The 27,727-nt window shown below is 35.8% G+C and overlaps 1 protein-coding gene across 1 annotated transcript in view; it reads left to right on the top strand.

Moving 5' to 3' along the window:
• SEMA3D (semaphorin 3D) overlaps positions 1–27,727 on the top strand; it is a 257,776-nt gene that overhangs the window by 146,971 nt on the left and 83,078 nt on the right. Inside the window, exons 7-8 of the mRNA XM_053716507.1 lie at positions 8,513–8,641; positions 11,268–11,410. Coding sequence (XP_053572482.1) covers positions 8,513–8,641; positions 11,268–11,410 — 272 coding nt within the window. The remainder of the gene's footprint in view (positions 1–8,512; positions 8,642–11,267; positions 11,411–27,727) is intronic.

Here is a 27,727-nt window from a genome sequence, read left to right on the forward strand (position 1 = left end):
AATAAAAGGCAATAAAATAGCACTTACTCTTAATTTCAAAGTACCAGTACATTTTTGTTTCAGAAATTTCAAAGATTGCTTAATTTACATGTACACTGTATCATGTGACAGCTATCAGCCAATTACAGACTCATAAACGTATACACTGTGAACTCTTGCACATGCTCAGTAGGAGCTAGTGCCTCAGAAAGTGTGCATATAAAACTATTAGAACAAATTGCTAATAGAAATAAATTGGAAAGTTGTTTAGCGTTGCATGTTCTATCTGAATCATGAAACTTTAATTTTGACTTTAATGTCCCTTCAACAAAAATTAATATAAGAACAAAGTAAATTTGATACTAAAAGTAAAGGGGAAACTTTTAAACTGTATGGTCTATCTCAATCAAGAAATAATCATTTTGGGTTTTATAAATCTTTAATTCCTGCTCTTTTTTTAATCAAATAATATTAATATAAAAACTACCCTATGATATATGTTTCCAGGCCAAATGTTATGAAGATATATGCAGTGGTTTCTCTGTAGCTTTGTCTAAAAATGATCATATAACCATAATAAAATATCAAATTTTCACACCTTATTACAAAAGTACTTTGAATTTGATTTGAATTGTAGTAATTACTATTCCGCTCCTATCCTTAAAATTGTAGCACCAAGTGTGTATCCAATCAAAAGTTGTAAGTATTTGAAATCAGTGTTTATCGGGGAATGCTCATTTGAACATAAAGGGGCACATAAATTGAAATTAAACTTTTATAACTTAGATAAAGTACAATAAAAAACCTTTATAATTTACTTATATTATCAAATTTACCACATTTTCTTTGCATCCTTTGCTGAAATGGCTTCTTTCCATGAGAGTTTACCTACAGTAGGTGTGCTCAGGAGCATACATGTTGCTTTAGCACTGTATGGCAGCAGTGTTTGCAACAATGTATGCAACAATGTTATACAAGAGCAATGAGATAATAGATATAAACTGGAAACTACTACACTATGTGCTAGATTCATAGATGCTAGTAAAGTTGTTGATAAGTCTTGATATGAAGGCAAGATCATGTTCAAAGCTGACTGACCATCTATTTGCCTATATTGTCTATGGATGCAGATATACAATTACATTAAGTGCCCCGTAAATCTTGCACATGACTTGAGAACCTATTGCTAAGAGGTTAAAACAGCTTCAGAAACACAGTTTATGAAAATGTTCGTACGTGTAAAATATGAGCATGTTTGTTTTATTATAAAAAAGTAGTCTCACTGGATAAAACTGTGCGGCGCCTCGGAGGTCTCACGAAAACAACCTAACGAGGATGTTGCAGGGGGCGTGGTCAGGATTTTTCACCTAAAAATTTGAAATTCATAAAGCCTGTATTGCCCTTTAGAATCATCATATCTCACTGTTTCAAAGCTGATGAGTCTTGATCATATTTTTAAATATATTTATTATTTTTACTTTTATCTAGTTTTTTTGTGTGCATATGTTGCCTTGGAATGGTTTATCAAAACTGTTTTTTTTTTTTCCTGTTTTAATTAATTTCTTATGTATCATTTAAAGGCGTTATTTATGATGCCTATTTCCTTCATAGTAAAGCTTGTTCTATAAGGTGAACCATTACCTTATAGATTTGGCTCCATTTATTATAAAGAAAACGTGTGGAGAGGATCTGATAATGGCTGGGTACTAATATCTTTGAATTGCAAAATTTTCAAGCTATGTTGTGCAGTTGTTATTAGATTCCTGAACAGTTTTAAAGATATTGGGCAAATTAAAGGGACAGTTAACACCAGAATTGTTGTTGTTTAAAAAGATAGATAATCCCTTTATTACCCATTCCCCAGTTTTGCATAACCAACACTGTTATATTAATATACTTTTTACCTCTGTGATTACCTTGTATCTAAGCATCTTCTGACAACCCCCTGATCATATGACATTTTATTTATTATCTATTATCTATTCATTTTAGCCAATTAGTGCAGTGTCAGCCACAAGCCACGGGCGTGATCACTAACGGCTAGATTTAGAGTTCTGCGGGGTCCTAACGCTTCTTTTTAATGCCTGCTGGTATTATGAGTCTGACAGGTACAGGTGTACCGCTCACTTTTTTTCCGCGACTCGAGGCTACCGCAAATCCCCTTACGTCAATTGCGTATCCTATCTTTTCTATGGAATTTGCCTAATGCCGGTATTACGAGTCTTGGAAGAAGTGAGCGGTACAGCCTCTACCACCAAGACTCCAACTGCATAGAAAAGTCAGTAGTTAAGATTTTTATGGGCTAACGCCGGAACATAAAGCTCTTAACTACAGTGCTATAAAGTACACTAAGACCCATAAACTACTTATGAACCCCTAAACCGAGTCCCCCCCACATCGCAAACACTAAAATAAAATTATTTAACCCCTAATCTGCCGACCGGACATCGCCGCCACCTACATTATAGCTATGAACCCCTAATCTGCTGTCCCTAACATCGCCGACACCTACATTATATTTATTAAACCCTAATCTGCCCCCCCCCCAACGTCGCCGCCACCTACCTACACTTATTAACCTCTAATCTGCCGACCGGACATTGCCGCCACTATAATAAATGTATTAACCCCTAAACCGCCACACTCCCGCCTCCCAAACACTATAATACATTTTATTAACCCCTAATCTGCTCTCCCTAACATCGCCGCCACCTACCTACAATTATTAACCCCTAATCTCCCACCCCCAACGTCGCTGCTACTATAATAAAGTTATTAACCCCTAACCCTAAGTCTAACCCTAACCCTAACACCCCCCTAAGTTAAATATAATTTAAATAAAACAAACTAAAATTACTATAATTAAATAAGTTAATCCTATTTAAAACTAAATACTTACCTATAAAATAAACCCTAATATAACTACAATATAACTAATAGTTACATTATAGCTATTTTAGGATTTATATTTATTTTACAGGCAACTTTGTATTTATTTTAACCAGGTACAATAGCTATTAAATAGTTATTGACTAATTAATAGCTACCTAGTTAAAATAAGTACAAAATTACCTGTAAAATAAATCCTAACCTAAGTTACAATTAAACCTAACACTACACTATCAATAAATTAATTAAATACATTAACTACAATGATCTAAACTAAAATACAATTAAATAAACTAAACTATATTACAGGGTTTTTTTTCAGCCAGCTCAGCCTCATTGTTTCCTATGGGGAAATCGTGCACGAGCACGTTTTTTCCAGCTTACCACTACCGTAAGCAACGCTGGTATTGAGGGTTGAAGTGGAGCTAAATTTGGCTCAACGCTCACTTTTCTGAGGCTAACGCAGCCATTCAGAAAACTCGTAATACCAGCGTTGTCTTAAGGGTGCGCTGGAAAAAAAGGCTCATTAGCACCCCAGGTCTTTACCGACAAAACTCCAAATCTAGGCGATTATTATCTATATGGCTCACATGAACTAGCTCTCCCCTGTTGTGAAAAGCAAATAGAAAAGCATGTGATAAGAGGCGGCCTTCAAGGGCTTAGAAATTATCATATGAGCCTTCCTAGGTTTAGCTTTCAATTAAGAATACCTAGAAAGAAAGCAAAATTGGAAAGGTGTTTAAAATTGCATGCCCTATTTAAAACATGAAAGTTTTTTTGGACTTGACTGTCCCTTTAATCAAAAGAGTTTAGTTTTCAGATTCCATTTCCTTTTAAGCAACAACTGAAATGCTTACATTTTTATTTATAGATATCAGATATAATAAGTAATAACCTATAACATTTATAGAAGTTTTAAATTAACTCAATGAATTACATTTGTGATAATGTAGTATACCTGTAATAGGTGTAATCTTCTAAAGTAACTTGTATTCCCCAGTGAATACTGCTGTGTGGTCTGACATCTGGCAATAGTATCTGTCTGAATTCCCCATCAAACATACACATAGAAAGACTCCTTTGTCACAAATACGTATATGTTTTTTTCCCCCTCTTACTTTGGGTAATCAGCTTCCAGGTTTGCTACAAATAAACAATAATTAGATAGAAAATGAGAATTAAGGTGTTTTTGATTATAGTAATATTACTTTTATTGTCTAATTGTATTAAAGGTTGTACCTTCTCTTCCTAAGAGAATGTTGAAATACAGTTTTCAAGTCTGACCTTTGCACATTCTACGTCCTATTATTTTTAAGATGTTACTTTTCCCTTGAAAGTAAAAAGCATTGCTTTCAGTTGATCATTTAAATACAGTTATACAAGGAAGTCATAAAATCTTGTGTTTGTATAAGTGCAGTGTACATATTGCATCAAGCAGGTATACCCATGCTTTTCAGAAGAAGAGTTGCACTGAAGTTTTCTTTTTACTTTCAAGGTAGTTAAAATGACAGCAAACACTATGAGGTCGAATTATCAAATGTCTGTCGGACCTGATCCGACAGTGCAGATCAGGTCCGACAGACATCGCTGAATGCGGAGAGAAATATGCTCTCTGTATTCAGCATTGCACCAGTAGATCACAAGAGCTGCTGGTGCAACGCCGCCCCCTGCAGACTTGCGGCCAATCGGCCACCAGCAGAGAGGTGTCAATCAACCCGATTGTACTCGATCGCTTGCTCTCCGCCTCATCAGAGCAGGAGAACAGGGTTATGGAGCAGTGGTTTTTAGACCTGCAGGCTCGCCAGAAACACGGGCCTCAAGCTCCATTCGGAGCTTGATAGATAGGCCCCATATTGAGCTAGAATACAAGTGGAGCGCTAAATTATCGCTCTCCCGCAAATGGGCATTACAAGTGGCTGGTTTTACTACCGCAAGCTTGAGGTAGCAATTGGTGCTCCGAAAACTAAGCAGAGATACGATCTCTGGTTAATTTTCTAAAAGAGCCCCAAATGCCTTAAAAAAAGAGGGCATTATAGTTTTATATTTAAAAAAAAGTAGCAATTTTTTTTAAAGAAAAAACAACTGCACTAGGCAGTTTTGGGGCTTTAAAGTTGGTGGGAGTGGGGTGTTAGGAAAAAAACGGCGCCTTTACATTGTGGTCTATGAGAACTGTGTGTTCGGATAGACCGCAATGTAAATATATATGTATATGCTTATATACATATATATTTATGTGTTAATATGTGTATATACACCTATTAACACATAAATATATATGTATATAGTCATATACATATATATGTACTAACTGCTGCGCTACTTACCCCTTCACTGTGCGAGGTTCAGATGCCATCTGTGACAGCATCAGAACAAGGCTCCCATAGGTATGCGCTGGTATTACAAAGTGGAGCGTAAATATCGCTTTAGTTAAAGCGGTATTTTGCGCTCCACTTGTAATCTGGCCCATTGATATTTGTTTAGTTATGTGTAATTTAACAACTTTTCAATATACTTTCAATATTTATTTTGTCCCCTTTTAATGTAATTTAGCTCTTAAATTTTAGCAATTACTAATCCTCAGAACTTGAAATGCTCCCTGCTGACTTCTCTGGACTAACCCTGCTACATATATGTATCTAATGTCTATCAGATAAAAACTGCAAAACAATGCACTTTATACTAACTTTATGACAGCGACTAGCCTTGTTGTCTGCCGACTAAAGCCCTGATTGGCTCTTCTAAATAAGGCAACTGGTGGGTGGAGTTTAACTATTGAAAAATAATTGCAGTAAAAGGATGTTAATTTGTTTTAAAAATGTTAGATCTTGGCTGATATGTTATCCTATAGTAACACAATATAAATTTTAAAATTGCAAGGTGTTTACTGTCCCTTTAACAATTGTAAAATTGTATTATTTAATCTAACTGACAAGCTATACTTACAAAATAGATAGCTACAAAATTTAACACATTTTATTAGGTAAATCATTAGAATCACCTTATTTAGATATAAGGATATTATTACCATCTTCTTTGTACAGTGAAAGTCTGTCATGTCACTGCTCACATAATTCATTACTATGTATATTTATCTAAATGTTATAACTATGTAATGGATATTTTTTTTAGTGAACTGCTTGTGCAATGATAAATGCCAACAGCATTTTAGAAACAGGTATTGGCGCACCTCAAAACACATAAGACCACATATTATTTGACATATTTTAAACTTGTTTCTTAAGGCTGCAAAAAATTGCCTTCTTAATATTTCTTTTTTTTTTTTTTTTTTTAAATAAAGATGGGATCTTAGTCACACAATATGGCCATATTCTGCTCAGCCAGTCACCACTTACAAGGTGTCCCATAATAGACTGGTCCTAACACTATGAAATTAGCCAAACTAAGCTGAATAATACAATTCTAATATATCAAAGTAGGATTTCCAATCTCTCATCTAGACTGCATGGGATGAGGCTTCCTGGCTACATTTTATTTCACATATTTTAAACTTGTTTCTCAATGCTGCAGCAAGTTCTTCTTAATATTTCCTAACACTATGAAATTAGCCATACAATATAAGTAGTTTAGGTAATTAGTTTAATTATAGTGTAGTGTTAGGTGTAATTGTAACTTAGGTTAGGGTTTATTTTACAGGTACATTTGTATTTATTTTAACTAGGAAGTTATTAAATAGTTAATAACTATTTAATAACTATTCTACCTAGTTAAAATAAATACAAAGTTGCCTGTAAAGTAAACATAAATCCTAAAATAGCTACAATGTAACTATTAGTTATATTGTAGCTAGCTTAGGTTTATTTTATAGGTACGGTAAGTATTTAGTTTTAAATAGGAATAATTTATTTAATTGTAGTAAATTTATTTAGATGTATTTAAATTATATTTAAGTTGGGGGGTGTTAGGGTTAGACATAGGTTTAGGGGTTAATAAATGTATTATAGTGGCGGCTACGTTGGCGGCGGCAGATTAGGGGTTACTAAATTTAATATAGTTGTGGTGACGTTGGGGGCGGGGCAATAACTATAATGTAGATGTCGGCGATGTTGGGGGCAGTAGATTAGGGTTCATATGTATAATGTAGGTGGCTCATATGTATAATGTAGGTGGCGGCGGTGTCCGGAACGGCAGATTAGGGGTTAATAATATAATGTAGGTGTCAGCGATAGCGGGGTCGGCAAATTAGGGGTTAATAAGTGTAAGATTAGGGGTGTTTAGACTCGGGGTTCATGTTAGGGTGTATAGGTGCAGACATAAAATTATTTCTCCATAGAAAACAATGGGGCTGCGTTAGGAGCTGAATGTTGCTTTTTTTCAGGTGTTAGTTTTTTTTTTCAGCCAGTTCAGCCCCATTGTTTCCTATGCCAGCTTACCACTACCGTAAGAAATGCTAGTATTACAGTGAGATGTGGAACTAAATTTTGCTCAACGCTCACTTTTCTGAGGCTAACGTCGGCTTGAAGAAAACTCGTAATACCAGCGTTGGCTTAAGTGAGCGGTAAGAAAAAAAAGGCTTGTTAGCACCGCACAGCCTTACAAACAAAAACTTGTAATCTAGCCGAAAGTCTGGAACACACCTGAACTGGGTGAAGTGCTTTAAACCAAAGGTCAGTTTCCCTAGTGATAAATCAGCAAGAAATTTTGATTAAGCACATCTAATAAAAGCATATGTTTTTAAAATGCACATATTGTGGGAGTGCTGCCAAAGTGACCAAAATAAATATAATTTAGAAACAGGTATTGGCGCACCTCAAAACACATAAGACCACATATTATTTCACATATTTTAAACTTGTTTCTTAATGCTGCAAAAATTGCCTTCTTAATATTTCTTAATTTTTTTTTAAATAAAGATGGGATCTTAGACACACAATATGGCCATATTCTGCTCAGCCAGTCACCACTTACAAGGTGTCCCATAATAGACTGGTCCTAACACTATGAAATAGCCAAACTAAGCTGAATAATATAATTCTAATATATCGAAGTAGGATTTCCAATCTCTTATCCAGACTGCATGGGATGAGGCTTCCTGGCTACATTTTATTTCACATATTTTAAACTTGTTTCTCAATGCTGCTACATGTCTGTTACACAAGACATTCCTGTTTTGTTGCTATAGAACATCAAATTAACATCCATTTTACACCATTTGCTTCCTTGAAGGAGCCAATATGGACTTTAGTCTGCAGACAACAAGGTTAGTCACAATCCAAATGTTAGAATATAGAGCCTTTTTGTCAGTTTTTGTCAGTTAAAGCCAATTAGGGAAAGATATGTAGCAGGGTTAGCTTTGAGAATTCAGCAGAGTGCATTTCTAGCTCAGAGAATTAGAAAGTTTACAATTTTTCAGAGTTAAATTACATGAAAACAGTTTAAAATAAATAATGAAAGAATTCTGCAAAGCTGTTTCATTGCACATAGCTAAACATGTTTTATAAAATAACTCAAGGTGTTAACCAATCTTTGAAAGATTCACATCAAAAAATATTTTTTTTAGTTTAACTAAGCTCTATAAAAAAAATTTTTTTTATCTAAAATACTTTCTTCACCCCATTGAGTGACCATTTATAGACATCAAAATGAACATAGCCTTTTTGATAATGATTGTTTTCTCTCTTTACAGATGAGTACCTGTTTGCCGGCACAGCTTCGGATTTCCTTGGTAAAGACACCACCTTTACACGTTCTCTGGGACCACCTCAGGATCACCACTTCCTCAGAACCGATAGTTCTGATCATTATTGGCTTAATGGTATGAAACTATATTTATAAATAACAGCAAAAGCCAAGAGTCTACTAATGTTTTACTGGTATCATTAACCCATATTTACATTGAAAGTAGTAAAATTTCCAAATGCAACAGAATATAGATCAAAGTATTTTCATTGTTTAGAACATATAAAGTTCCTCATGATATATCTGTATTGGTTATTAAAGGGACATGAAACCCAGATTTTCTCTTTCACGATTTAGAAAGAGCATGCAATTTTAAACAGCTTTGTAATTTACTACTATTATCCAATTTGCTTCATTTTCTTGATATCTTTTGCAGAAAAGCATATCTAGATAGGCTCCGTAGCTGCTGATTGGTGGCTGCACATAGATGCCTCCTGTGATTGGCTCACCCATGTGCATTGCTATTTCTTCAACAAAGGATATCTAAAGAATGAAGGGAATTAGATAATAGAAGTAAATTAGAATGTTGTTTAAAATTGTATTCTCTATCTGAATCATGAAAGAAAAATATGGGTTTAGTGTCCCTTTAAGGGCTTATACTTGTTATTGATTACTGGTCAGTTAAATTGAAAAAAACAATACATTCCAAGTTCAAGTATTGTGTTCAGTGAATGAACGATTCCTTTTTATACAATGTAAACTAGACAGTCAATTTGTCTGAAATTACATAAATTGCAGAGGTATTTGTTTATTTGACTAAAGTGTATTAGCCACCATGAATTTCTAATAGTCATTTGATGATCATTAATGATTCTTGCTGGGTGGTATTGGTCCAACTGTTTGGCTAACACATCTAAATATAACTTTTTTTTTTAATAAAACACATTATATACATTTTAGGTTAATGAAGAGAATTCACTAACATGTTCCTGCAGAGGCAATTCTATAACTAGTCTGTCATAATTATTTAGTCCCAAAGTTCTATTTTCTAGTATACTGAAATGGCTCATAAAGTCTTAAGAATTGTATTTATTTGATTTAATTTTTAGGAATGTCAGATGATATGTATGTTACTAAGATTTATAGAGGTGTTTTCCTCATTATACTTATTTATAATTTCCTACCATAATATTTGATTGATTAACTGCCACTGTATTATTTATCACTAATTTATATGACCCCGGTGTATACATTATACATTGTGTTACAATCAATATATTACATTTGACAAGATGTATACAAGAGGGCCTTACGCTGAAGAGCTTACAATCTAGAAATTTAGAAAAGACAACAGATGTAGGGTTTGCTTGTTTAAGATTAGGGGATCATTGTGATGCTGATTCATTTCAAAGGGACAAAAAAGTCAAAACGTTACATGTTCTAATTCACTAGAGCCTGTCATTTTAAGACTACTGAACCTGCACTACTATGTGTTTAACCTCCGCAAAGTGGAGCTTTGGGACCTTCAGAGCTATTTACATGACTCAGCTGTGTAACTAGTGCTTCTGATTGGATCAGTGGCAGATTCCATTTGGAACCAGCAGTGCTCTGTGGCTCCTGAGCAGTACTTCTACTGCAGGGTGACTAAACATATAGTAGTGCAGGGCCACTTGTCTTAAAATGACATGCTCTAATTAAGGACCTTTAAGAAGGAAAGGTGTTAAAGGGACAGTCAACTCAAATTTTGTTATTGTTTAAAAAGATAGCTAATTCCTTTAGTACCCATTCCCCAATTTTGCATAACCAATACAGTTATATTAATATACTTTTAACCTCTGTGATTACCTTGTATCTAAGCATCTTTTGACTGCCCCCTGATCACATGATTTATTATCTATTGTCTTGTTTTTTAGCTGTTTTGTGCACAACCCACGGGCGTGAGCACAGTAGTATTTATATATGGCCCACATGAACTAGCAGTCTCCTGTTGTGAAAAGCAAATAAAAAGCATGTGCTTAAGAGGCTGTCTGTAGTGGCCTAGAAACAGGCAGACATTTAGAGGTTTGAATGTTATAAAGTATATTAATATAACAATGTAGGTTGTGAAAAGCTGGGGAATGTGTAGTAAAGGCATTATCTATCTTTTTAAACAATAACCATTTTAGTGTTAACTATCCCTTTAACTTCTCTGAGTAGGTCACTTTTCAAAGTGAGCGGTTTGGGAACTATCTGGAGTTCAGCTTGGAAATATATCTGGCTGCAAATTGTTTAGTGGTTTGTAGGTTAGTGTAAGTATTTTTAATTTTATTCTGTAGAATATTTGGAGTGAAAGTAAAGACTTACAGAGAGTCATGGGTTGTGTTGATCATCATGTTTGATGAATGAGTCTGGCAGAGGCATTAATGACAGAGTGGAGAGGAAAGAGACAGGTGTTGGGAAGTCAGGTAAGAAGTAGTTTGCCGTAGGTAAAGACATTTAGTGAATTCATGTTTTCGTGTAATCTTTAGTGAGGGAAAGATGAGGTCGGAGACATAAGGATTTAGCAAGTGTTTAAATATGAGAAGTGAGAGGAGCATTGAGTCAGTCAGGACTCTAGTGCATTATATTTGGGTAGAATTTGGTACTTACATAGTCCTCAACTGCTAACAAGAACATTGTTGAGGGATATATAGTGCCCCATACATTTTTTGTGTACATTTATAGCATGCAGTTGTGTTACAATGTAATTACTAAAATAAGTCATTACTTTTTTTTTTTATTAGGAGCAAAATTTGTTGGATCATATTCCATCCCGGACACATACAATCCAGATGATGACAAGATTTATTTCTTTTTCCGTGAAGCATCTCCTGAAAGCAGCTCTTCCGATAAAGCTATATTTTCCCGTGTTGGAAGAGTTTGTAAGGTAAAAATATATAGATTAGTACAGAGGGGGGTTTTTTTGCCAACAATGTTTATTGATAACGTATCATTTTCAATGGTAAAAATGTAATGAATTTGTATTTGGAACACTACACATCATTATAATTTATTCACATTTTAAACATCCTAATTAAATGGATCTTTTGAAAATCTCCTGCCTGTCACAATTTGAAAATGACTACCTTAGCTGCAATCTGCTATACACTACACTTACTGGGCACTGTGCAATTGTTCTTTCTCCAGTGGGCATATTTTTACTATGTAGGACAGGATTCAATATGACCTCAAAATGGAGCCACTGATAAACAATATCCAATAGACATGCTACATGCAGTTTGCTGGAAATTTGACATTAGTGCTAAAGTCTTGCTTGTACTCATATATAGATAGATAGATAGATAGATAGATAGATAGATAGATAGATAGATAGATAGATATTGCAGGTTCGGTTCCACACCACTGCAATAAAGCAAATCTAGCAATAAAGTGAGTCACACTATTTTTGTTTTGTTCCCCATTGCATATAGAAGATATATTTACACTATACTGTTGTGTACAATGTACCTTAATTAAAAAATATTTTAAAAAAAATAATCTGAGCCTTCAGTGAGTCAAAATCTTTTTTGCTGGTGGTGTGTATAGATAGGTGTATATGTGTATTTATGTGTTTATATGTGTATGTGTATATATGTTGGAAAAATGGCACCAATAAACCTGCTTGCTTTTCAGTTTGTAAATGGAGCAAACAATGTGTGTATGTATGTGTGTGTGTGTATATATGTATATATATATATATATATATATATATATATATATATATATATATATATATATATATATATATATATATATATATATATATATATACACACACACACACACACATACACACACACACATACATATTCATACATACACACTCACACATACATATACATACATATTCATACATACACACACCCACATACATATAGATGCATGCACACATACATATACATACATACACACACACACATACATATTCATACATACACACACACACACACATACATATACATACATACACACACACACACACATACATATTCATACATACACACTCACACATACATATAGATGCATGCACACATACATATACATACATACATACACACATTTATAATGGTTTGATTAATGCTTTCTAGAATTAAAAACACGTATATTTAAAGTGCTTTCCAACAAAGCCCCCAAAACACCAATTTAGAAAATTTCCAATATATAGTAGCTGATGATTTTTGTGTACACATCATGATCACTCGGTATGTGTGTATATGTTGCATAAGTACCAATAATTGTATCTCTATGCCCTAATATCAGCACCAGGATTGTTCAAAAAAGGCACTGATCTTGGAATTAAAAAAAGACTAAGCTGTTGTATGTTGCAAATTTTCTAAAAGCCACATTCAGGGGGTTTAGAATGTAATGTTTTTTTTTTTTGTTTTTTTTTTAAATATTTTTATTGAAAATTATATCTGATAATACATATCTTTGGAGATGCAGCTCCGCATTGTGACATTTCCATTCATTGTCATCTTAAATTACCACATGCTAAATTCCAAAAATTATGCTGTCCCCGTTTTTAGCTAATTCAACATTCTGAAGAGATTCTTTGCATCCACCCGGCAACAGTTTTGAGAAAAAAGAAAAAGAAAAACTGCAAAACGGAAACCAACAAAATGATAACACATTGGGAACATCAATACAATCTTATTCTCTGCCTCCAATAAATACGCTTGTCCTTGTTCATTTTTACCCTTAACCCTAGGATTAATGGTCATTCTAAGATGATGCCCTCTATCTGGTGTCTCTCATACCTAGCACCCTACGGGATTCCCATAATTCTCTCAAATCCCTCATATCTTCTATCCGGTCTATTAGGACTACTTTCTCAGCATCTTCTATATCTACTTTTCGTAGATATCCGCATATCCTCTCCTCTTTTTATCTGAGAACAGCTTTTTCTCTTTTCCTTTTTTTCCTCTTTTTTTTTTTAACTGCTATGGGCGGGAGTGTCGGAGGCCGGGGGGGGGGGGGGAAACACAAACGAAGACAAACAGAAAAGAAAGAAGAGAAAAAAAAAAAAAAAAAAACACCCCTCTACTACCTTTCTTTGCTTCTATTCATATCCAGTATGGATGTGTTGCCTTATCTCGTCACCCAATGTGCCGGCAGGATTCCTGCCACTACTAGATTTAGAAAAGGAACTGAGCTCTGTAAAGGTTCAAGAAACTGCAGCTGTAACGCCCTTGGCCAGTCTACAATCTATTTTTCCCATTTGCGAAAATATCTTTTGTAGTATTTCTCCCTACTTTTTAGATCCTGTCTTTCCACTATCATTTGAAATTTCATGTTGTTTATAAACTCCTTCATGTTTGGCACCTCTCTATGTTTCCATTTCTGGAATATGAGACTGCGTGTTGCCAGGATGGCCAAATTTGTAAGATTTTTATCTCCTATATTTTCCGTCTGATACAAAAAAAATATCTTTATTGCTTCCAAATTTATTTTAACCGTTAAATATTTGTTGAGCCAGAACTGAATTTTTCGCCAGAATTGTTGTACTTTCTGGCAGCTCCATAAACAATGCATCAGATCTGCTTTTACGTGATTACATTTATAACAGCTTATTGGAGTTGTTCTATCCCAGCCACTAATTCTCTCTGGCGTCAAATAAAAATTGTTTAGCAATTTTGCATGCGACTCCCGCCAACTAATTCTCTCCGTGGCTTCCTCTGCCCTTTTAATACTATCCACTATATTTTCACTTTGTATGGAAGGGAAATATCTGAAATTTTTTTCCGTATTCAGATTTATTTGTCTAATTCCTAATCTCTGTATTATATTCTGATACCATATAGCTATGGACCGTTTTCCCGCTTGATATAGCTTTAAGCCTGGCTCAATCACTGGCTGGCTCCAGTCCGCACCGTATCTCTTGATATGAGTATCTATATAGTGTCTTATCTGAAGGTATGTGTAAAAATGTTTAGCTGGTAAATTATATTCTATCGCCAAGCTCTCGAAGGTTCGTGTTGATCCCTCTGGTCCCAATATTATTTGTGAGAAGTATTTCAATCCCATGCCATGCCATTCATGAAAGATCCTATTATTTAGCCCCGGTGAAAAATCTACGCACCCAACAATCGGCAGAAATGCTGACACTTGATATTCTTGGCCCACTGTATCACAATATTTTTGCCATGCCCAAACTATACTGGTAAATGTTACTAAATTCGCCACATTACTTGGTAGATTCCTACATGGGCAATGCAATATTGCTTTCAGATTAAATGGTTTGACTATCTCTGTTTCTAGTTTATTATAGGTAATGTATTCTACCTCGGTCAACCAGTCTATTCCGAATTTAATCAAGGTTGCATAATTGTAATACCTGATATTAGGGAAGGCAAATCCGCCATGTTTTTTTGCATAAGACAGTTTTTCAGTTGATATACGGGCCTTCTGCTTGCCCCAGATAAATAATGAACATGCTCTATTATATTTGTCAATATCCTTCTTTTTAATCACTAATGGTAAATTTTGCATGCAGAATAATATCTTTGGAAAGAAGATTGTTTTTATCAGTATGATACGTGCAGATAGTGACAAATAATACATATTCCACTTTCCTATTTCTGATTCCATGTTATCGAATAGTTCTCTATAATTCAACTGGTACCATTCACCTGGGTTCCGTGAAATTTTGATCCCTAAATAACTAATATACTGGACCTCTTTAAAAATTGTATTATGACTCGTCTTAGTTTTATTTATCCATAAAATTTCAGATTTCACAGGGTTTATTTTGTAACCGGTAAATGAGCTGAATACCTTGATAATCTGTAGAAGTTGTGGGATACAGGTACTTGTGTCATACAAAAAAAATAAAATGTCGTCCGCATAGGAATGTAATGTAATTTTTTTAATGTTGTTTCATATATATATAAAAAAAAGGGAAAATGTATCCAAATTAGATTTAAATGTTTAGGAAAAATACTTCTGGCATTTTCTCTCTTGATTTAAAATTATTTTTCTATGGAAGCTAAAAATGAGATTAAGAATTAAGCATTTCAAGCCACATATCTGATATAAATGGTAGCCAAAGTACAAATACCACAACACAGATGTGCAGTTTTCTCAGATTACAGCAAGAAGCAACCACTAAAACATTTAAATTTTATGGTGCACTATAGAAACTTATAAAGCACATAAAATAATAATGTATTGAAAATACAATTGTACTTTTTTAAGCTTCAAATAGCAACAATAACATCCTCTAAAGAAGAGGAATACAAATTTGGGAAACTTTCTGTGTGGTCCACAAGTAAACTCAGCAATGGATTTTGCTATGCATCGTTTTTATTATGCCTTATGGGTATGGTATTCAGTTTGTTAATGTGCTTTGGTTCTAAATTGTTGACCATAAGAAGTTTTATGCCATATTAAGAGAGGAATAAATACACTGTGTTAAACTGTGCTATTATAGACTGTATTTTACTTATGTTTAGTCTGTCTGTGTGATTAAAGGTAACTGTTAAAATCATTAGTAGGGCTGGCTGCTGCATTATTCTTAGTATTTTTTCAAGTTATTATTCTGTTTTGTTTAGTCTCTGTTTTGTATCTATATTTATTTTCACCATGAATTAGTGTCATTATGATACATTCAGTAAAACCCATTTATGAAACAAATATCTCATAGAAAAAACAAATCACTGCAGCTTGAAAATTGTGAAAAAATTGTACCTGCTGTGAGTCGTAAGTTCAACTTCATTATAGCTAAAGGAGTCACAGCTATATCAAAGCTGTTCACTTATAGAAAGAGTTTAGCTGTAAATAATACAGTCACCACCAAAATGCGGTAGAACAACGAGTTAAAAAGGAAAAAAATTGCAAAACAAAAAGGAAATAACCTTTTTTTTTTTTTTTAAATAGACCAATGATGAGAGAAGATAGTTCATATGGGCAAAGGGACATAGAACCCTTTTTTTTTCATGATTCACATGGAGCATACAATTTTGAAACAACTTTCCAATTTACTTATATTAACACATTTGCTTTATTCTCTTGGTATTCTTCGTTGAAGCAAAGCACAACTGGGAACTAGCTGAATAGATCTGGTGATCCATTGACCAAAGGAATATATATTCAGGCACTAATCAGCAGCTAGCTGCCAGTAGTGCATTGCTGCTCCTAAAAATACCTAGGTATGATTTTCAACAAAGGATACCAAGAAACAAAGCAAATTAGATAATAGAAGTAAATTGGGAAGGTGTTTATAATTGCATGCCCTATCGGAATCATGGAAGTTTCATTTTGACTTCAAAGTTCCTTTGAGGCAGCTATAGTTTGTAATGTCAGGAACACCCACCAATGATACACTCGGATACATAGGTAAAGCGATGCTCCATGAATTTCAGACATGATTTCACATTTAAGACTCCAACCACATTTTCATTAAGGTTTATGAATCTAATCCATTATCTACTACTCATGAACCAAAACTGTTTAAAGTGAAGGTAAACTTGAATGAATGAAAGCCCGTTTTTTTCCATCAAAACTTACCTTCACTTTTTTAATATTAAATTGCAGCTATAAATTAACTTTCTAATAATGTTACTTTAATAGAATTCATGTTATATAGTTTAATTGTATTATTTGAAATATATTATCATCTATTTATTAAACCAGGAACTGAATTATCAGGTCAATTTAATTTATTTTAGCTCCTTTCCATGACAGCATACTGAGGTATGTTGAGGAGAGTGCACATTTTTCAAGCACTTTATGGCAGTAATATTTGCAGTAATAATATCCAAGCTACATCTTTTGATTAAAGGGACAGTATACACTAATTTTCATATAACTGCATGTAATAGACACTACTATAAAGAATACAATGCACAGATACTGATATAAAAATCCAGTATAAAACGGTTTAAAAACTTAGGCCTAGATTTGGAGTTTGGCGGTAAAAGGGCTGTTAACGCTCCGCGGGCTTTTTCTGGCCGCACCATAAAATTAACTCTGGTATCGAGAGTTCAAACAAATGCTGCGTTAGGCTCCAAAAAAGGAGCGTAGAGCATTTTTACCGCAAATGCAACTCTCGATACCAGAGTTGCTTACGGACGCGGCCGGCCTCAAAAACGTGCTCGTGCACGATTCCCCCATAGGAAACAATGGGGCTGTTTGAGCTGAAAAAAAACCTAACACCTGCAAAAAAGCAGCGTTCAGCTCCTAACGCAGCCCCATTGTTTCCTATGGGGAAACATTTCCTACGTCTGCACCTAACACTCTAACATGTACCCCGAGTCTAAACACCCCTAACCTTACACTTATTAACCCCTATTCTGCCGCCCCCGCTATCGCTGACCCCTGCATATTTTTTTTAACCCCTAATCTGCCGCTCCGTAAACCGCCGCAACCTACGTTATCCCTATGTACCCCTAATCTGCTGCCCTAACATCGCCGACCCCTATATTATATTTATTAACCCCTAATCTGCCCCCCTCAACGTCGCCGACACCTGCCTACACTTATTAACCCCTAATCTGCCGAGCGGACCTGAGCGCTACTATAATAAAGTTATTAACCCCTAATCCGCCTCACTTACCCTATCATAAATAGTATTAACCCCTAATCTGCCCTCCCTAACATCGCCGACACCTAACTTCAATTATTAACCCCTAATCTGCCGAGCGGACCTCACCGCTATTCTAATAAATGTATTAACCCCTAAAGCTAAGTCTAACCCTAACACTAACACCCCCCTAACTTAAATATAATTTACATCTAACGAAATAAATTAACTCTTATTAAATAAATGATTCCTATTTAAAGCTAAATACTTACCTGTAAAATAAATCCTAATATAGCTACAATATAAATTATAATTATATTATAGCTATTTTAGGATTAATATTTATTTTACAGGCAACTTTGTATTTATTTTAACCAGGTACAATAGCTATTAAATAGTTAAGAACTATTTAATAGCTAAAATAGTTAAAATAATAACAAATTTACCTGTAAAATAAATCCTAACCTAAGATATAATTAAACCTAACACTACCCTATCAATAAAATAATTAAATAAACTACCTACAATTACCTACAATTAACCTAACACTACACTATCAATAAATTAATTAAACACAATTGCTACAAATAAATACAATTAAATAAACTATCTAAAGTACAAAAAATAAAAAAGAACTAAGTTACAAAAAATAACAAAATATTTACAAACATAAGAAAAATATTACAACAATTTTAAACTAATTACACCTACTCTAAGCCCCCTAATAAAATAACAAAGCCCCCCAAAATAAAAAATTCCCTACCCTATTCTAAATTAAAAAAGTTACAAGCTCTTTTACCTTACCAGCCCTGAACAGGGCCCTTTGCGGGGCATGCCCCAAGAATTTCAGCTCTTTTGCCTGTAAAAGAATAAATACAATACCCCCCCCCCCAACATTACAACCCACCACCCACATACCCCTAATCTAACCCAAACCCCCCTTAAATAAACCTAACACTAAGCCCCTGAAGATCTTCCTACCTAGTCTTCACCATCCAGGTTCACCGATCCGTCCTGAAGAGCTCCTCCGATGTCCTGATCCAAGCCCAAGCGGGGGCTGAAGAGGTCCATGATCCGGTCAAAGTCTTCATCCAAGCGGGCAGAAGAGGCTCTTCCATCCGATTGAAGTCATCATCCAGGCGGCATCTTCTATGGTCTTCCATCCGGAGCGAAGCGGCAGGATCCTGAAGACCTCCAGCGCGGAACATCCATCCGGACCGACGACTGAACGACGAATGACTGTTCCTTTAAGGGACGTCATCCAAGATGGCGTCCCTCGAATTCCGATTGGCTGATAGGATTCTATCAGCCAATCGGAATTAAGGTAGGAATTTTCTGATTGGCTGATGGAATCAGCCAATCAGAATCAAGTTCAATCCGATTGGCTGATCCAATCAGCCAATCAGATTGAGCTCGCATTCTATTGGCTGTTCCGATCAGCCAATAGAATGCGAGCTCAATCTGATTGGCTGATTGGATCGGCCAATCGGATTGAACTAGATTCTGATTGGCTGATTCCATCAGCCAATCAGAAAATTCCTACCTTAATTCCGATTGGCTGATAGAATCCTATCAGCCAATCGGAATTCGAGGGACGCCATCTTGGATGACGTCCCTTAAAAGAACAGTCATTCGTCGTTCAGTCGTCGGTCCGGATGGATGTTCCGCGCTGGAGGTCTTCAGGATCCTGCCGCTTCGCTCCGGATGGAAGACCATAGAAGATGCCGCCTGGATGATGACTTCAATCGGATGGAAGAGCCTCTTCTGCCCGCTTGGATGAAGACTTTGACCGGATCATGGACCTCTTCTGCCCCCGCTTGGGCTTGGATCAGGACATCGGAGGAGCTCTTCAGGACGGATCGGTGAACCTGGATGGTGAAGACAAGGTAGGAAGATCTTCAGGGGCTTAGTGTTAGGTTTATTTAAGGGGGGTTTGGGTTAGATTAGGGGTATGTGGGTGGTGGGTTGTAATGTTGGGGGGGGGGTATTGTATTTATTCTTTTACAGGCAAAAGAGCTGAAATTCTTGGGGCATGCCCCGCAAAGGGCCCTGTTCAGGGCTGGTAAGGTAAAAGAGCTTGTAACTTTTTAAATTTAGAATAGGGTATGGAATTTTTTATTTTGGGGGGGCTTTGTTATTTTATTAGGGGGCTTAGAGTAGGTGTAATTAGTTTAAAATTGTTGTAATATTTTTCTTATGTTTGTAAATATTTTGTTATTTTTTGTAACTTAGTTCTTTTTTATTTTTTGTACTTTAGATAGTTTATTTAATTGTATTTATTTGTAGCAATTGTGTTTAATTAATTTATTGATAGTGTAGTGTTAGGTTAATTGTAGGTAATTGTAGGTAGTTTATTTAATTATTTTATTGATAGGGTAGTGTTAGGTTTAATTATATCTTAGGTTAGGATTTATTTTACAGGTAAATTTGTTATTATTTTAACTATTTTAGCTATTAAATAGTTCTTAACTATTTAATAGCTATTGTACCTGGTTAAAATAATTACCAAGTTGCCTGTAAAATAAATATAAATCCTAAAATAGCTATAATATAATTATAATTTATATTGTAGCTATATTAGGATTTATTTTACAGGTAAGTATTTAGCTTTAAATAGGAATAATTTATTTAATAAGAGTTAATTTATTTCGTTAGATGTAAATTATATTTAAGTTAGGGGGGTGTTAGTGTTAGGGTTAGACTTAGCTTTAGGGGTTAATACATTTATTAGAATAGCGGTGAGCTCCGGTCGTCAGATTAGGGGTTAATAATTGAAGGTAGGTGTCGGCGATGTTAGGGAGGGCAGATTAGGGGGTTAATACTATTTATGATAGGGTTAGTGAGGCGGGTTAGGGGTTAATAACTTTATTATAGTAGCGCTCAGGTCCGCTCGGCAGATTAGGGGTTAATAAGTGTAGGCAGGTGTCGGCGACGTTGAGGGGGGCAGATTAGGGGTTAATAAATATAGGGGTCGGCGGTGTTAGGGGTAGCAGATTAGGGGTACATAGGGATAACGTAGGTGGCGGCGCTTTGCGGTCGGAAGATTAGGGGTTAATTATTTTAAGTAGCTGGCGGCGATGTTGTGGGGGGCAGGTTAGGGGTTAATAAATATAATACAGGGGTCGGCGGGGTTAGGGGCAGCAGATTAGGGGTACATAAGTATAACGTAGGTGGCGGTCGGCAGATTAGGGGTTAAAAATTTTAATCGAGTGGCGGCGATGTGGGGGGACCTCGGTTTAGGGGTACATAGGTAGTTTATGGGTGTTAGTGTACTTTAGGGTACAGTAGTTAAGAGCTTTATGAACCGGCGTTAGCCAGAAAGCTCTTAACTCCTGCTATTTTCAGGCGGCTGGAGTTTTGTCGTTAGAGCTCTAACGCTCACTTCAGAAACGACTCTAAATACCGGCGTTAGAAAGATCCCATTGAAAATATAGGCTACGCAAATGGCGTAGGGGGATCTGCGGTATGGAAAAGTCGCGGCTGAAAAGTGAGCGTTAGACCCTTTAATCACTGACTCCAAATACCAGCGGGCGGCCAAAACCAGCGTTAGAAGCCTCTAACGCTGGTTTTGACGGCTACCGCCGAACTCCAAATCTAGGCCTTACTTAGAAACTCTCAGTTTAGCTCTGTTGAAAAGGTAGCTGGAAAGCCCACTGCAAGTGGGAAATATCAGACACTCCCCCCCTCTGCCTTCTTTTGCATATGAAAAGACCCTTTACACAAACAGGAGCAAGCTGGAGTTAGGAGTCTGAAAATCAGAGCAATGTTATTTAAAAATAAGCAAAACTATCCTTTTTAAAAAAACAACAACAAAAAAAAAACTTTATGGACTATATAAATAGATTATCTACAAAACATTTATGCAAAGAAAAAATGAGTGTATAATGTCCCTTTAATATTATTAACAATTAGATTGTTCCATAAGTTTGACTTAAAACACAGCAGCAGAGATAGTACTGGCTTATTTAATTAACCTTTAAATACTGATGCACAAGCTCTGAATACCAGAACATACTGGTCTCCTATTATGTCCTCTCATCCTTTCCCTACGGCGACAGCTATTAAAAAAAAAGTCTATTTCCTTCTTGGTTTGAGGCTAAGAAAAATTGTTGAATTTTCACATGCAATTATTTGCCTAGAGTCAAACAGCTGTTGAATAGTCTTCTTCTGTATTATTAATTATATCGTTTCTGGGGGGATTTTTTTTTTAAACCATGGAGTATTGTACGACCAAAATGAATTATATTTGCTATTCTTCTGCTGCATTGAGAATTTTAATATTTGTTCTGCCACTCAAATGTTTCTATATAAGAAATATTACATTTCAATAATGATTCCTAAAAAAACTTGCATTGAAGGCTGCCCATATCATACTTTAGGATCCCAAGCCTCACATTTACCTATGTATTTAACCCCTTTGCATTAGAATATCACATTAAGATACATTTATAGCGGGGGGACATCCGGGCGGCGGCGATCTTACAGGTCGCACTGAGCTTCAGCTCCTCAAGCTATCTTCATTGGTACCTGATTTAACATCGCATTTTTAACAATAATTTGCTCAAAACAGTGGAGAGGCTGGTCTGAAGAAGTCTGAATTCAAGAAATAGGGTTTTTGAATAGTGACTAGGCTCCATAGCCCTCAGTACCGGACTTTGCACTTTGAGGCCTTCCCCTAAAATAGAAGCCTCAGCCTGTCCCCACAACGAGCTGTGCCCTGTGTGCGCAGTATTAACCCAAGTCTCATCTGAAACCAACACTACCTATATCTACCTAGCACCATCCTTGCTATATAGGAGAGTTAGCAGAAGAATACGATATCTTCCTCACAAGTACGTACCCACTAAAGATGGCGCTGAGCTCAGAAATGGTACTGACAGCGGTGGCAAGACTGCTGCAGGAGCATCATGCAAAGATACAGCAGGCTTGGGACGCTGAATGGGAGAGCATCCGTGTAATAGCCAGGCAAGTGGGACATCGCCAGGAGAAACTAAGAGACCCTGAAGAGAAACCTAAAAACAAAACAAGTCTCCAAGAGCCAATCCCGAACCTGACAAACCCAGCACCCCGGATCCAGGCTACGGCTGAAGCAGTAAAATACTCTAGCCCACCGGTAAAGAACCCTACAGCAGTGGTGGACTATTCTGATGGCGCTCCAGCCACGAGGGATATACATACAGAACCCCTTAGGCAGCAACAGCCTACAGCTGTATCATCAAAAGTAGCCAGCAGCGCAGCAAACGTTGTCTCTCCAAGCCGGAAAAGAACGTACCTCTCACATAACGATAATTGCACCGGCGGGAGGTATCTGGAACTCGACGAGCGGAGGGTGACAGAGGGTGAGTTGAAACTGCCTAGGACGGCATCCGTGTGTTGTGAGCTGAGCACTATCGCAGAGACCTGGAACACGGTCATGGCGCTGAAACCATTTGCTGTTCATCACCGCCTTGCCCTGGAGAGGGAGAGACCAAGAGATCGAGCAGCAGGTTTGGATACTCTTAAGGGAACTTTTCGTCACCCTTTTGACATTGTAAGCACACGTTGCAGCAGCCAGACCTTTGATCCTGGGGGCTCCCAGGTATGATCCAATATTGATATAAGCCTAAAGAAGGGGTGCGCTGTCTTTCTGAGACTTGGACTACTGGGCTCAACATATGTTTATTAACTCCTTCCCTGCCTTGGGGTCAAAGTGCTGTGTTAGCGTATGTTATGTCAGAGGTACACGGACATTTGCGTAACGACCAGTATAACTATGAGGCTCAACATATGTTTATTAACTCTTTCAATGCCTGGGGTAAATGTTATGTGTTAGCGTATGTTATGTCACTAACGTCCAAGATATAAATGCACTGTCTAAATACACTGTCCTTCTGCTCATGTGTTGTCCCCTCTATCTAGACTGTTCACATATTTCTCAGACTGCTAAAGTTACTGCTGAAAGGGGGCATAGCCCAATATCAGCTGGCTGTCTCTATTAGCATTCCTTCTTCTGCTTATGTGTTTTCTGCTGGCAGTCTCTGTTTACATTCCCCCTGCTTTCTAATATATATCCAGGTGCTACCCCTTTATAGGAATTATAAGAATATATTATAACTGGTGCTTGTTTAAGTAACTCACTATATGTAAGTGTTGATCACCTACCTTTTTCAACTACATCCTGGGTCCATGAGTGGCCCATTTTCCTTGTTCTCTTTTCCCCCAAGGCCCCCTGCTACGGCATAGTTATACTTCAGGAGGTCCAAGAGTGGCCTTTATATTTCCCTAGGGGCATGCGTTATGTCTTCAAGTTAACATACTCTAATGGGGATGCCTTATAACAGGAAATATGAGGTTGAATTTTCTTATCTCTATTCGCATATCTAGATAATACTTGCTTTCCTTGTATGGCATGTCTATATCTGGTGACATTGAGTATATTAATGTTTTTTATTTATATTCTTTTCCCAGTGTTAATGCGATTCTTCTCTGTACTTGCATGTCTTGCAAATTCTTGCTTGAATTGTTACATTATACCTCAATAAAAATAATATTAAAAAAAAAAAAAAAAGATACATTTATAGCATTCCCAGGACAGTTTGAGATTACATTACAAGGTGGCCAAGTTTGTACCATTTAGAATATGTGAAATGAAGAGCGCGTTATTATCTTTTCTCACTATAGCATTTAAACATGTTGTGTAATAGACAATGTCCATGAGCCACTGCCTACTATATCTAATGAGACCCAAAACCAAGTAAGGACCTCTAGGATTTTTTTTTTAGTGTTTTCTGAATCACTATATTTGCTTTAGTTTGACCATTTTACTTTCTAAGCTTCTGTAGATTGTAAGCTCCTCAGAGCAGGGCTCTCCTGATAATTTGTTTTGTTTATGCATCTGTAGTTACTTTTATTATCAAATTTGCAATTATGTATGTAGTCATTTTATACAATGTTTCAAACCCTGCTGCCATAGAGTGCTAAAGACACGTGCACGCTCCTGAGCTCTTATGAGCCTACCTAGGTTTATTCTTTAACAAAGGATAACAAGTGTATGAAGCAACTTTGATAATAGAAGTAAACTGGTAAGTTGTTAAAATTATGTGCTCTGTTTAAATAATTACAGTTTCATTTTGACTTTACTGTCCCTTTAAAGGGACATGAAACCCAAATATTTTCTTTCATAATTCAGATAGAGAATACAACTTCTAAAAACTTTCCAATTTATTTCTATTATCAAATTTGTTTAATTCTCATGTTATTCTTTGTAGAAGAGATACATACGTAGGTAGCGTGCACATGCCTGATGCACTGCAAGCCCTCTAGTGCTCTTGCTAATGTATAACATTGTTGCAAAACTGATGCTATATAGTGCCGCAGACTCGGGCACACTCCAAAACCTACCTTTCAACAAAGGATAACAAGAAAACAAACAAACATTTGATAATAGAAGTACATTGGGAAGTTGTTTAAAACTGTATGCTCTATCTGAATCATGAAAGAACATGTTTGGGTTTAATGTCCATTTAAAGGGACAGTAAAGTAAAAAAAAATCTTTCAAGATTTAAATAAGGCATGTAATTTTAAACAACTTTCCAATTTACTTTTATTACCAATTTTGCTTTGTTCTCTTGGTATTAGTTGAAAGCTAAATCTAGGAGATTAATGTGCTAATTTCTTAGACCTTGAAGACTGCCTCTAATCGGAAAGCATTTTGACAGTTTTTCACCACTAGAGGGCGTTAGTTCATGTGTTTCATATAGATTACATTGAGCTCAGGCATGTGAAGCTCCTAGGAGTCAGCACTGATTGGCTAAAAATGCATGTCTGTCAAAATAACTGAAATAAGGGTGCAGTTTGCAGAGGCATAGATACAAGGTAATCACAGAGGTAAAAAGTATATTATTATAACTGTGATGGTTATGAAAAATTGGGGAATGGGTAATAAAGGGATTATCTACCTTTTTAAACAACAACAATTCTGTTGTTTACTGTCCCTTTAACAATAATAATATATTTTTTAAATATGGCATATAGACTTTCTACTTCCTAATCTCTTGGTAAAATACATCTGTTGTATCTTCTGAATGTTTCAGATAAGCTGTGGCCCTGTGTAATTTTCTGTAAAGTGCTGATTATAACATTACTGTGTGTACTTGTGGCAAAGCTGGAAGTCGAGATTAAATCTTCAATGTGAGCATTTTTTTCTTAATAAAATAGAAATATTTTTAGATCTCCTTAAGAAGCACATTTATATAAAAAGCCCCAAAGATATGTTTTCAGAATCATTTCCATATTATATTTTTTTATGCTTGAAGAGTAGACTTTTGTTACAGTGAAAACAGTCCTAGGAACCCTCATTATAGCATAAACATTGAAAACCAATATTCTTTTCAGTAGCTAAGAGGAATAAATATAACATTGTGCATTTCTCCCACTTTATGGCTGGGCATAAGACCACGCATATTTTACAATATCTCATATACATATGTCATACACTGTCTGTAGCATAGTTTTAAAATATTTTTTTTTATTGCAAGAGGTTGAACTGATTTATATATTGAGATACCCAGTTAAAATAACATGTCAAGACTTAAAGGGACATTGGACACTAGACTTTTCTCTGCATAAATGTGTTGTAGATCAGTGTTTCTCAACCACGATCCTCAAGTTACCCCTAACAGGCCAGGTGTTTATTATAGCTGAACAAGAGCACAGGTGAAATAATCATGTGATGCGTAAGAACAGGTTAGTAACCATGGTTACTGATCAGCTAATTATTTCACCTGTGCTCTAGTTCAGCTATAATGAAAACCTGGCCTTTTGGGGCTACTTGAGGACCGTGGTTGAGAAACATTGTTGCAGATGATCTATTCATATAGCCCATCCGGGGTGTTTTTGTAAAAAAATTATAGTTTTGCTAATTTTTAATAACATTGTGCTGATTCTCAGAATCCTAACCAAGCCCCAACATTTTAGATGTATACTTATGTATACAGACTTCACATTGCTTGTTTGTATAATGAGTCTATTTGTATGCAGGGGAGGGTAGAGGGTCTGCTCTCAGCCCCTTTCAGTGGGTGTTCCAGACTAATCTCATCAGTAGTGCTAAACTAGGAGCTTCTAAGTAAGTTTTAAAATGGTTTTATACTGGATTTTTAGATCAGTATCTGTGCCTATTATACTTTATAGTAGTGTCTATTACATGTAGTTAGATTCAAATTGGTGTATACTGCCCCTCTAACACTTTGTCAGAGACAACTGCATTGCTGTTCAATGTACAATAGCTCTTTCTTGCAATACCTGGCTTAATTAGTTAAACAAATGAAAACTATATTTTCTTATATGAAAAAGTAGAGTGCTAACTGATGAAGTGTAAAACAGTCTGTATCCATGTTTGTTTTAACAAAAGTCAGTGAAAGTTGATAAAGTAATATTATTTTTATTACAAGACTTCACTAATCTAAGATAAGGATGACAGTATACACATTACCACACAATGCAGAGTTGACTAGAGTACACATTTCTGGCTGTATACATTTTTCAGTTGCTTTGAATTGTTAGATTCTAATATCAAAATCTAAACATTGGTATTTAAACCCAGTTCTCACACTTTTCAGTTTATTATGATTATATAAAGAGTGATAACTTAGTTTTATAATATTTACATTCATTTTTCTTCTTTGTACTTCTCATGATAAAAAAAAA

Source organism: Bombina bombina, chromosome 6 (assembly GCF_027579735.1).
Source record: "Bombina bombina isolate aBomBom1 chromosome 6, aBomBom1.pri, whole genome shotgun sequence".
NCBI lineage: Eukaryota > Metazoa > Chordata > Amphibia > Anura > Bombinatoridae > Bombina > Bombina bombina.